The 13430-nt window shown below is 43.9% G+C and overlaps 1 protein-coding gene across 1 annotated transcript in view; it reads right to left on the reverse strand.

The window, feature by feature from the left end:
• Positions 1–6284, reverse strand: part of EIF2B5 (eukaryotic translation initiation factor 2B subunit epsilon) — a 24809-nt gene extending 18525 nt beyond the window's left edge. Inside the window, exon 1 of the mRNA XM_018576507.1 lies at positions 6114–6284. Within this exon, the coding sequence (XP_018432009.1) occupies positions 6114–6236 (123 nt within the window). The 5' untranslated portion in view covers positions 6237–6284. The remainder of the gene's footprint in view (positions 1–6113) is intronic.
• Between the last annotated feature and the right edge of the window lie 7146 nt (positions 6285–13430).

Consider the following 13430-nt stretch of genomic DNA (forward strand, 5'->3'; position numbering starts at 1 on the left):
AAAGGGAAAACCCCCCCCCCCTCATCCCTGCTTCCCTTTTAATTATTTTTATCTGTTCATTTTTACCATTTATTTTTTTACACTTTATTACCATCACATATGGGGTTAACAAGCACCCTATGTAATAGCAAATATAATGTGAGAGGTCCTCTTTATGGAGACATCCGGGGTCTTTCAGGCCCCTAAAGTCCCCTACGGACCCCAAAGAAGCTGAGGAAGCAGAGATCTGCTTCCCCAGCTTCTTCTGGCTCTAGAAGCCAAAGAATGTGCCCAGTGACACCGGAGGTGATGTAATGCACATCACTTCTGGGTCCAGTGATGGGAGGAGGGATCAGTGGCTGGAAGCCGCTGATCTCTCCTCTGATGCATCAGGGAAGACCCACCCTTCCGGACCTGGGCTCACATGGGGGACAGTGGAGCCCGGGAAGCTGACGGCGGCACCAGAGGGGGACACGGCGCCGCACCGTACAAGCGATCCGATGCCTGTACAGACGCCAGATCACTTGTATTTAAACAACAATTGCCGGCCGTTTTCTTGGTATCACCACTTCCAGTGAATGACGTACATTTACGTGGTCATTGAACATATACAGATCGACCACAGAGGGGGCAATAGGGAATTACAACTTCTACGCAGGGAAGCATTCTGGATTCACAACCTCGATACAATTATACCTCGAGGGTTAAATTCCGGTTCTTCATACACCTGCTTTTTGTCTGATAGATAGATGTCTTTTAGACATCCATGAATCACAATTTATTGGTGTCCTTCAACTTCATGAGTTGACATTTATTTCTAAATCTTTCCTTATATTTTAAAGGTTACTTGCTGATCCTGTTGATTTTAATTTGGTCCATGGATTTATGATAGCTTGGACCATGCACATCTTTTGGAGGTGGTCAGTTGAACCTCCTCTTTACACACCTGCCACCCATGGTGGGAATTTTAAAACAACACAGTTGTCAATGAATTGACAAAGTGTAGAGGAGGGACTCACCATGATTGGAACTGCACTCATTTAGAAATGCTATCAATCTTAGGATTGTATGTTAAGGAGCTCTCCTTATAGAGAAGAGAGTGATCTATCACATACTTTGACCTGCTATATAAATCGAAGTTCTTCCATAAACATGGGAATAGTATCCCTTCAACTACACCACTCTGAGTACAACTATACTGCAAGACACTGTGTATAAATATATCCCCCCCCAACAATTATACCTCGAGGGTTAAATTCCGGTTCTTCATACACCTGCTTTTTGTCTGATAGATAGATGTCTTTTAGACATCCATGAATCACAATTTATTGGTGTCCTTCAACTTCATGAGTTGACATTTATTTCTAAATCTTTCCTTATATTTTAAAGGTTACTTGCTGATCCTGTTGATTTTAATTTGGTCCATGGATTTATGATAGCTTGGACCATGCACATCTTTTGGAGGTGGTCAGTTGAACCTCCTCTTTACACACCTGCCACCCATGGTGGGAATTTTAAAACAACACAGTTGTCAATGAATTGACAAAGTGTAGAGGAGGGACTCACCATGATTGGAACTGCACTCATTTAGAAATGCTATCAATCTTAGGATTGTATGTTAAGGAGCTCTCCTTATAGAGAAGAGAGTGATCTATCACATACTTTGACCTGCTATATAAATCGAAGTTCTTCCATAAACATGGGAATAGTATCCCTTCAACTACACCACTCTGAGTACAACTATACTGCAAGACACTGTGTATAAATATATCCCCCCCCCCCCCCCTGCCTTATTCATTTCGCTTTTCTATCTTTAGCTAAGTGGAACACTGAGTATATAAGATACAGTGAACGTTCTGGTTGCTCCATACAATGTACCAGCACGGTTGTTAAATTTTTCCAACAGACATCAGATTGAAGTTGCATGTCATATATTTCGCTGCATTGTTTAATAAAACATTTTTAAACTTTTATTTTCCGCAAGTGACAGGCGTTGCCCGATTACCTAGCAACCGATCGGTCACCTGATCCGGGTTCCTGACACTCATTGACTGACGGACGGCACAATGATCTTTGGTAATATATATGCGCAGACACCGTGAGAGCCGGTCCCCTAGACATGAGCAGCCAGCAGGATGCAACTCGGATCCATGGATGACACGGATCGGAAAAAATCAGGTAGATCTCGGGCAATGCAAGATCACCACTACGGACAAGGTGTTTTACCAGTATGCATCTGTATCATGTGTTCAGCATATAGCTAATTGCACCTGGGCAGCATGGTGTGAATCACGTTGTTAGGACGTCAGAGGAGGAGGTATTAACTGCATTGTGATTGGTGGTTTGATTTTGTTTCACCTGTATTTATTGTTTGATTTTGTTGCTTGACCCACTCTCTGTTTGCCTGAGGACGGGGCCGCATGGTCTCGAAACGTCGCTAAGGAGATGTGTGTTATCACAGTCAATAAACAGCATTGACTTTAATATCATGGAGTGCGAGTGACTACTTTAATCTATCTAGGTTCTATGGTGGGCTGTGTGGACTTTCAAGTGGGTTATGCGGTTTAAGCTATTTTACATGCTGATTAAATCACTTACACTGAATGCTGCTCCTTGAAGTTTAAAACATTTTGTTTTCTGCAGAATCAGCTGGTCCCCTGAGCACTGGCCCTGATATCCTGTTTTAGGGTGGCTTCTTTACCTTGCAGGGTACTATGGAGCCATCCTTGTGTGTGCTAGTAAGCTGCATGTGTCTCAAAAAACAAACAGGCCCAGCAAGACAAGACACTCCCCCTCCTTCCTGTTTCTCATCCCTTCTCCGAGCTAGCAGATGGACAGCTGCTGGAGACTGCTCTGTCCCATGTGATCTTATTCTAGACAGGAAGTTCAGGGAAGCCGAGCTGAGAGTTGGAGCTGTTCAGAAACATGATGACTAAGTGCTTGGAAAAAAAAATGTAAAGAAATGCTTTGCTGGACAATGTATATTTGTTTGTTCCAGATTTTAAAAAGTTTGAGAGTTTAATTCTACTTTAACCTCTTGCCGTCCGCCCGTAGTAAAAAAACGGACGGACGGCACTGCAGCATCTGCGGGTTGCCGTCTCCAGACGGCAATTTTTTTCTGCTCGCGCGCGCCCCCTAGCGGGCACGCACGGGCAGAAAAGACCCGCTAAATGCACACACCCGTTACCGGGTGTTTCACATATAGGCGATCGGCGGGTCCATAGCCCGCCGATCGCCTATATGTGCTCGTTCGCGGCACCCCCCCATGCAAGACACTGTGTATAAATATATCCCCCCTGCCTTATTCATTTCGCTTTTCTATCTTTAGCTAAGTGGAACACTGAGTATATAAGATACAGTGAACGTTCTGGTTGCTCCATACAATGTACCAGCACGGTTGTTAAATTTTTCCAACAGACATCAGATTGAAGTTGCATGTCATATATTTCGCTGCATTGTTTAATAAAACATTTTTAAACTTTTATTTTCAGCAAGTGACAGGCGTTGCCCGATTACCTAGCAACCGATCGGTCACCTGATCCGGGTTCCTGACACTCATTGACTGACGGACGGCACAATGATCTTTGGTAATATATATGCGCAGACACCGTGAGAGCCGGTCCCCTAGACATGAGCAGCCAGCAGGATGCAACTCGGATCCATGGATGACACGGATCGGAAAAAATCAGGTAGATCTCGGGCAATGCAAGATCACCACTACGGACAAGGTGTTTTACCAGTATGCATCTGTATCATGTGTTCAGCATATAGCTAATTGCACCTGGGCAGCATGGTGTGAATCACGTTGTTAGGACGTCAGAGGAGGAGGTATTAACTGCATTGTGATTGGTGGTTTGATTTTGTTTCACCTGTATTTATTGTTTGATTTTGTTGCTTGACCCACTCTCTGTTTGCCTGAGGACGGGGCCGCATGGTCTCGAAACGTCGCTAAGGAGATGTGTGTTATCTCAGTCAATAAACAGCATTGACTTTAATATCATGGAGTGAATTCAGAAATGCTATCAATCTTGGGATTGCATGTTAAAGAGCTCTCCTTATAGAGAAGAGAGTGATCTATCGCATACTTTGACCGGCTATAATCAAAGTTCTTCCATAAACATGGGAATAGTATCCCTTCAACTACACCACTTTGAGTACAACTATACTGCAAGACGCTGTGTATAAATATATTCCCCCCCTGCCTTATTCATTTCGCTTTTCTATCTTTAGCTAAGTGGAACACTGAGTATATAAGATACAGTGAACGTTCTGGTTGCTCCATACAATGTACCAGCACGGTTGTTAAATTTTTCCAACAGACATCAGATTGAAGTTGCATGTCATATATTTCGCTGCATTGTTTAATAAAACATTTTTAAACTTTTATTTTCCGCAAGTGACAGGCGTTGCCCGATTACCTAGCAACCGATCGGTCACCTGATCCGGGTTCCTGACACTCATTGACTGACGGACGGCACAATGATCTTTGGTAATATATATGCGCAGACACCGTGAGAGCCGGTCCCCTAGACATGAGCAGCCAGCAGGATGCAACTCGGATCCATGGATGACACGGATCGGAAAAAATCAGGTAGATCTCGGGCAATGCAAGATCACCACTACGGACAAGGTGTTTTACCAGTATGCATCTGTATCATGTGTTCAGCATATAGCTAATTGCACCTGGGCAGCATGGTGTGAATCACGTTGTTAGGACGTCAGAGGAGGAGGTATTAACTGCATTGTGATTGGTGGTTTGATTTTGTTTCACCTGTATTTATTGTTTGATTTTGTTGCTTGACCCACTCTCTGTTTGCCTGAGGACGGGGCCGCATGGTCTCGAAACGTCGCTAAGGAGATGTGTGTTATCACAGTCAATAAACAGCATTGACTTTAATATCATGGAGTGCGAGTGACTACTTTAATCTATCTAGGTTCTATGGTGGGCTGTGTGGACTTTCAAGTGGGTTATGCGGTTTAAGCTATTTTACATGCTGATTAAATCACTTACACTGAATGCTGCTCCTTGAAGTTTAAAACATTTTGTTTTCTGCAGAATCAGCTGGTCCCCTGAGCACTGGCCCTGATATCCTGTTTTAGGGTGGCTTCTTTACCTTGCAGGGTACTATGGAGCCATCCTTGTGTGTGCTAGTAAGCTGCATGTGTCTCAAAAAACAAACAGGCCCAGCAAGACAAGACACTCCCCCTCCTTCCTGTTTCTCATCCCTTCTCCGAGCTAGCAGATGGACAGCTGCTGGAGACTGCTCTGTCCCATGTGATCTTATTCTAGACAGGAAGTTCAGGGAAGCCGAGCTGAGAGTTGGAGCTGTTCAGAAACATGATGACTAAGTGCTTGGAAAAAAAAATGTAAAGAAATGCTTTGCTGGACAATGTATATTTGTTTGTTCCAGATTTTAAAAAGTTTGAGAGTTTAATTCTACTTTAACCTCTTGCCGTCCGCCCGTAGTAAAAAACTCCATGCAAAATATGACCCCCTTCCGCCCCCTAACCCATCCTGCAGGGTTTTTATTTTTACCTACTTTGAGGAGCAGATTACACTCACCAAAGTACCCACACTAGGTCCCTTGTCAATGCCAGTTTTGCAATTGGTCTTTCAGCAGCTGGCCCCCTACAATGACATAACTCCTCTTCTAGATCCCAAGAGGACCCCCTCTTGGACACGTCAGCCAATAGGAAGTGCCCACGTCATGAAGTAACATGGACACTGACGAAAGACTCGTCAAATGTAAACAGAGAGAAGCCCCGGTACAGGAGGGTCATGTGACCACAGCTTTCTGTAAGTTTTGTTTCTTGTTATTAGTTAGAGGGAGAGGTGTTGATTTTATCCCAGAGATGGCCTTTAAATTCCACCGCCCTACCCAGAATATACATTTACTGAAGAAGAACAGGTGATACAGCTGGAACTCAAAAATAATGACACACAGTAAAAATGAAAAATAAACACAAGTGTCAATATCCTAATATAATAAATGTGTAAAACGCAGATAAAAGCCGGCTCAGATGCACTGCTGTCATACAAACACGAAGAGTGACATCAGGAGGGATTCACACATGTCATGGCTGGCAGCCATCTATTCTGCCATAGACCTCATCCAGAACTACAGCTTTCTCACCCGTGGCCGGTCCTTAGTAATCGGATAAAACCTCTTGTTGAAGCTGTCCGCTATTAGCACGGCATACAAAGGAGGCGACTCATCATCTCCTCCTGCACCTCGCTTCCCGAGCCGCGCAGCCATATCTCTCACGCTTCTGTCCTTAGCCTTTCCGGCCACCGTACTCCCTGTCACCCGGCACCTTCTACGGTGTCCCAGGCAGATCAAACCAAGATGCTGTGTCTTCCGAACATGAAGTCGGCCATCTTGGTACACCTCAGCGCTGAACCTTTCTGCCACATATAACTGCCTTATAACTGCCAGCCATCTCAGTATTAACAAACTCGAATTCACAAACAACGGAATATGCGTTATCGTCAAGTGCAATTATCATATTGGCCACAAGATGGCGCTTTATGAACTGTATACGTGGAGCAGTTCTACACATTTTTTTCTTTCATTTTAGTTGTGGATAGAGTAGGGAAGAAAGGTAGATTTTTTTTGTTTTTATCATTGTCTTCAGACATTTACCCCCTTTTTTAACCCTAGTTCACATCTGTACTTTTTTGTGTGATGCTGAAGCGCGCCAAAACACATGTCACTTTGTAAGACGCTCTACAATGCCATTCATTGTTAATGGCACCCGAAAGCATCAAAACTGTCGTTGACACACACCTGTCGCTGCACCATGCGCTTTCAAGTGCGTTCAATCTGTGCTTTGTTACTGTGCATTTTGGTGCAGCATGATTTTGGGATTTTGGCAATAATTGCGTTACTTTCTACCTGGGTGTAAGTATGGGGCCTTTAATGCTTTTCGTTACCCCCCAATCACAATGCCTGTGAATATCATTTTCCTGAATGCTAAGGGGCTTAACCACCCGGCTAAAAGGAACCAGATGTGGAAAGAGGCACAGTCCCTTTCTGCGGACGTCCTATGTGTCCAAGAGACCCACTTTTCACTTCTACAAGCCTCAACATGCTCTCAGAAGAACTTCTCCCACACGTTTTTTGCTAATTATCCGAAAAAGACACGGGTAGTCATGATTGCAGTGAGAGACTCGGTTACGTTTGCCGCTGTCGACTCCTATGTAGATCCAAACGGTAGATATGTTGTGTTGATTTGTACTATTGATTCTGTTATGTACACCATTGTATGCTTTAGGGCTGCAACAACTAATCGACATAATCGATTATAATCGATTATTGAAAAAGTTGTCAACTTTTTCAATAATCGATTAATCGGCTTCCGATCAGTTGGTCCCGTTCACGACTCCACACACGCTGCGCGCCGCACCTCCTCCCCACCTCACTCGCTGCTGCCAGACCCGCCCGCATCCACGCTCTTCACGCCGCACCTCCTCCCCGTCTCACACTCACCGCCCACCCACATCCACGATCGGCAAAGGGACGCGGGGAGATGTAGTAAGGAGGAGCAGGTGTGGGGGGATGACAGCCGCCAATAGACAGGTCCGATCTCAGAAGCAAGTTGCTGGAAGACTGCTCAGGTAAGCCTGCACTCCCCCCCACATGGTGCTCTATAATGTATTGCTGGGATTTGTATTCCTCGATAGCTGATGGTACATTGTGCTGTATATTATACATAGGAATACAAATCCCAGCAATACATTGTACACTGTATGTATAATGTATTGCTGGCATTTGTTGTATTCCTAAATAGCTGGTGATATTCTGCACTGCGCTGTATAGAGGACTACAAATCCCAGCAATAATGCATTACACAGCGGAATACCACCAGCTATAGAGGAGTACAACAAATTCCAGCAGTAATACATTATACAGTGGTGCAATGCAGAATACCACCAGCTATAGAGGACTACAAAACCCAGCAACAGTACATTATACAGCGCAATGCAGAATACCGCCAGCTATAATGTACTATTGCTGGGATTTGTTGTAGTCCTCAATAGCTGGTGATATTCTGCATTGCGCTGTATAATGTACTATTGCTGGGATTTGTAGTCCTCTATAGCCGATGCCATTCATTGCTGTATAATTTTACACTTTCCATTTCACTATATTGCACACCACACTATTTTTTTTCTTTTTTACTTCCACCGCTCCAAGCTTGCTCCTGTGATGGACTGCAATCTCAATACAAACTAGTAGTCCATCACTGGAGCCATTTTTTACAATTTTATTGTTTATCCGATTAATCGATTAATCGAACTTAATAATCGGCTAACTAATCGATTTTGAAAATAATCGTTAGCTGCAGCTCTAGTATGCTTATATGCTCCTAACACTCACCAGGTTAGATTCTTGCGCAGGGTAGTCAAGAAAATTAATACCATACGTCAAGGCCATACTGTCATTTGTTGGGACTTTAATTTGGCTCCTGACTCCATTCTTGATTCCTCCAATGCCACTAGGAAATCTTCTTCAGAACTGCAGCAGTTGCTCCGCGATGAATCTCTGTTCGATGTATGGCGCTGCTTGCATGCTTCTGAAAGAGATTTTACTTTCTTCTCTGCCCCACATAATTCATACTCCCGAATTGATCTCTTTCTGGCGGACAAGCGTACCCTGACTAACTAAATCTATTATTCATGATATCACATGGTCGGATCACGCACCAATCTCTATATCCATCACAGACCAGAGGAATCCCTCCAATGTATTCGTGTGGCGCAATAATGTGCCGTTGATGCTTGTCCCCCAGAACGTAAAACTAATTCGGAAAGAAACATGTAAGATGTAAATATAAATCATCTACGAAGACGACTTTCATGTCTCACTGAAAGGAATCCTTAGTAAAAATGCAAAGACAGGAATTTTTACCTGCGTATATGATCAGCACTGAGATGTCAGCCTGGAGCGAAAATGTATAAGGTGATGAGGAAACAATGTGCCATGGCAGGATGCAAACTATGGTACCGTGTTTCCCCGAAAATAAGACAGTGTCTTATATTTTTTTTTCTACGAAAAAAGACACTAGGTCTTATTTTCGGGAGATGTCTTACCTGGCTGCAGCTGTCCGCTCTGCCGTCCAGGGAGCCACAGACAAGTGGGCGGGCGTGCGGGCGGGAGGGGGCGTGCCGGGCGGGAGGGAGCTGCGGCTAGCACTTTCTTCAGGGATTTCTGTAATATGAGATCTACCACCGAACTAGGTCTTATTTTCGGGGTAGGTCTTATATTACAGAAACCCCTGAAGATAGTGCTAGGTCTTATTTTCGGGGTAGGTCTTACTTTCGGGGAAACACGGTATGTAATAGGTGTGCTTCCATTTTTAGCAGAGTTATACATACTGGGCTCTCTTTTTCTCCCCCTGACAAGCTTTATAATAAACTTTTCCCTGCTCCACTGAGACCTCAGTGTAACCTGCTCGTTGTCGCATAGGCACTTCAAAATCTTCACTGAGGAGTCCTAAACCTCACATGTTTACAGTACTTAAAATAACGTTAACCATTTTGCACACAAGGTAAAATGTGCATTTTTCTGAAACCAGAGGTCCTGTAAAATAAAATAGTGGCAATTACAATTTATTTTTTTAAGTCACACAATAATTGTGTTGCTGTTTATCAAATCTATGTTTTCAGTAAATAGTTATACCTTCAAATTCTTTTTAGTGCACACACACACAACATAATACCCAATTCTTTGGTAAAATATCATATATGAAGTTGCATTGAGTAACCTAAAATGTGTGTGTAGGCGGGGTTCACTCTTGGGGTGTTTTGTGTGTGTGTTCCTTTTGGGTTGGCACATTTTCACACACTTGCCCTCCCAACCCTGGCAGGCAACCAGGGCTAAATAGGTAAACAAACTTACAGCTGCTATATTGTGTGGGAATCTGTGTACCGTATTTTGCGGTCCATAAGACGCACCGGACCATAGGACGCAGGGAGGTCCGGCGTGCCTTATGGAGCACTCGAGACTGTAGCTTCTGTGACAGCTTCTATGACAGAAGCTGTGACAGAAGCTGCAGTTAGTGACCGCTGAGACAGGTGGCGCTGTGATTACAGCGCCACGGTCTCAGTGATGACACAGAGCAGGCGAAGAACGTCTATTCTTCGTCTGCTCTATGGTTATCTCGATCGTCGCCGCATGCTCGGTTTTAATACGAGTGATCTCATTAGATCACTCGTATTAAACGAGCAGTGGCTCCTGCTGCTGAACTCGATCGCCGCCGCCGCTGCTCGGCTTTAATACGAGTGATCTCGTTAGATCACTCGTATTAAACGAGCAGTGGCTCCTACTACTCGCCCGGCGCCCGAAACTGCATGTCTCGGGCGTCGGGATTCGCTCCATAAGACGCAGGCACTTTTTCCCCCTCCTTTTGGGGGGAACAAAGTGCGTCTTATGGAGCGAAAAATACGGTACATGTCGGTGCTGCTGCACACTGAATAATTACATTGGTGCTAGTGACAGGGTTAAATAGCACAATGAGCTATATAGAAAGTCATGCTTGGTCATATTTGCTAACTGTCCTGGATTCTGCAGGAGATTCCCAGGTATTACGTGATGCCCAAGCCAAATAAAATAAAACAAAAAACGTTCCTCCTTCATTTGTGTCTCACATGCTCCCCCTCCCAGGCACTGCAACTGATAGTGGGAGGGTTTCAGCAACAGAGGCAGTGCTGCCAGTGCAGAAAGCAGTGGGCAGGACTAGGGGTGTTTAGGTGCTGATTGTTCAACACACTCCCTGCAATATTTTTTCATCCTGCTGTAGTGCAAGCAAGCACAGCCTACAAGAGACTCGTTCTGAAATCAGAAGCAGTGCAGCAGAGTTGCCATACTATAACAGGAAGCTGCATTAGGTGGACGTCACTGGCAGGTTCCACAGGTATTTTTTGGGAATTTGCAGCAGAACTAAGAGTAAACTGTAAGTGCAGATGTACTTATAACTAAGTGCCCTGGCACATATTCTTTAATGGTAGGCCAGAGTTTTACTTTCATTTGTAAAGAAGAAAACAGTCAGCAGTTTTCAAATTAGCAGTAGTTCCATTTTAATTGGAAGCTAGCCAGCTTGCCAATAGATCTGTACACTGACATTAGTTTGTATATTACAGGCTAAGAGACATTGAGGAGAATTTATCGAAACTGGAGTAGACATAATCTGGAGCAGTCGCCCAGGGCAACCAATCAGCTTCTCTCTTCAGTTTGTTAAGTTATGATTTGAAAAAGAAATAGAGAAGCTGATTGGTTGCCATTGGCAACTGCTCCAGATTTTGTCTGCTCCAGTTTTGATAAATTCACCTCATAGTGTTCCACATTTCTGCACCAGTTTCCCTTCTACAATATAAAAACCTGAGCACTGGCACTGATATCCTGTTTTAGAGTGGCTCCCTTCCCTTGCAGGGGTCCAGGGTCCTATGGAGCCACCCATGAGTGTGCTAGTGAGCAGTGTCTCCACAGACACATAGGCATAGCAAAGCAAGCCACTCCCCTGGTCCCTGCTCCCCACTACCTTTTCCTTCATCCCTTCTCCAAGCTAGCTGATGGGCATCTGCTGGAGACTGTGCTCTCCCTTGTGGTCTTTAACTGGACAGAAAGTTCAGGGAAGCCGAACTGAGAGAGTTGGAGCCAGCTGCTTGGAAACTTGCTGACTGTAAGTGTTTTGGCAAAAATATAAAGAAATACTTTACTGGGCAATGTGTATTTGTTTGATCTGGGTTCATTATTGAAAAAACATTTGACAAACAATTGTAAAAGCTTACCGCACATATCCTTACAGCAGCCCACTGTTTACTAATTTCCAAATTTAAACTCGCACACCCTCCAACTAATGGTGACGTACTTAACCAAAATAAAGAAAATAAAGCTGATGGAACGGGTTACAGCTAGAGTACACCAAAACCTAGAAACAATCTAGGAAGTCTGGATAGACCAGGATTTACTGTATACACCTTCCAATTAAATCAATAAACTCTACATGTTGAGTCACACCTGGGAACACTCCACGATGTCATGCCCACTACATCAAACGCTAAGGACTTATTGCTCCCCAGTCTTATATCCCTCTTTTTTCTTCTCCCTTTTGAATGAAGTACTGTTATAATCCATACAGGGAACTGCTTATTTTCTCTCCTGTTATCTCTGTTGTCTGTCGATACTAAATCCATCCCACAGAAGCTAAACACTAATGGGGCCTCTGCTGAAATACTACCTCAATTTCTATCTTGATCCCCATATTGGGAAAAGGAATATGAACAATAATGACACCAGTGGCAAAACTATTGTTTTGCCCACAATACTTTATACAGAAATGCAGAATGGTAATGGTTACAGAGGACTACAACTCCCAGCAATAGTCTCTCCTGAAATGCAGAAAGGTGACGGATATAGAGAACTTCAACTCCCAGCAATACTCTCTAACGAAATGCAGAATGGTAACGGCTATAGGGGACTACAACTTCCAGCAATGCTCTCTACAGAAATGCAGAATAATTCCATCAGTTATAGAAGACTACAAAACATGTCACAGAACTTAGGCATATACAGAAGAAAAAAGCATCATCTCACCTCCTCCTCAGCGGCGGGAACACCGTATAGCTGGGAGAGTCGGCGGGCTGTGTGATCAGGAAGCTGCTTGCTGGGTCCTCCCGGCCGAGGCCCCAGCACTGCCTCACCGTTTGCTTGCAGGCTGCTCTGCCTCACTCTGGCCTCACTGCTGTGCGGCCGTTTGGTCATGCGGCCGGACGCCCCCCCACCATCTCTTGCCCTACCTTGCCACTGGTCTGGTGCCTAGGTCTGCTGGGCCCCCCCAGGCTCAGGCCCCGGTGCAGCCGCACCGGCTGCACCGGCAGTTGTTCCGCCCCTTAATGACACCACGCTCTAGATGTAAATGTCTTATAATCTTTATTGAAAGCCATATGTATATAGGCAGTGACCCCTCTAACCAGGATAAAGCCTTAGAGATGTTTTTCCCAGAAAACCAGATCACGTGGTTTGGACTCCAATGTTACATGGCAATTCTGGTACTTTTTCTTGCTTTGTTGTCTGTAAAAAACTTTATTAAACATACATTCAGAAAAAAAGAAATAATTTTCAGTAGTAGACTTTAATGTTTATATAAAAAAAAATGAAAAATAGACCTACATGCAAGTTTAAAGGGCAGCTTTTAATAGAATTCGTTCAAATACAATTACAGAATGACATATACTATAGTAATCAACATCCAACCAATAATCGTTTTGAACAGAAGTAACCAGTTAGATACTTTTTTTTACATAGATAACAGTTACACACATAATAGGGCAGTATTGCATAAGTGAATGATGGTGTACCATAATCTTTCTGTTTTAATGCTTTTTATCTTTTTCAATAAGGAGATTTGCAAACATGTCCTTTTGTAGTACATCTATGACACTCCATATG

Source organism: Nanorana parkeri, unplaced genomic scaffold (assembly GCF_000935625.1).
Source record: "Nanorana parkeri isolate BGI_ZX_2015 unplaced genomic scaffold, ASM93562v1 scaffold69, whole genome shotgun sequence".
In the NCBI taxonomy this organism is placed as follows: Eukaryota; Metazoa; Chordata; class Amphibia; order Anura; family Dicroglossidae; genus Nanorana; species Nanorana parkeri.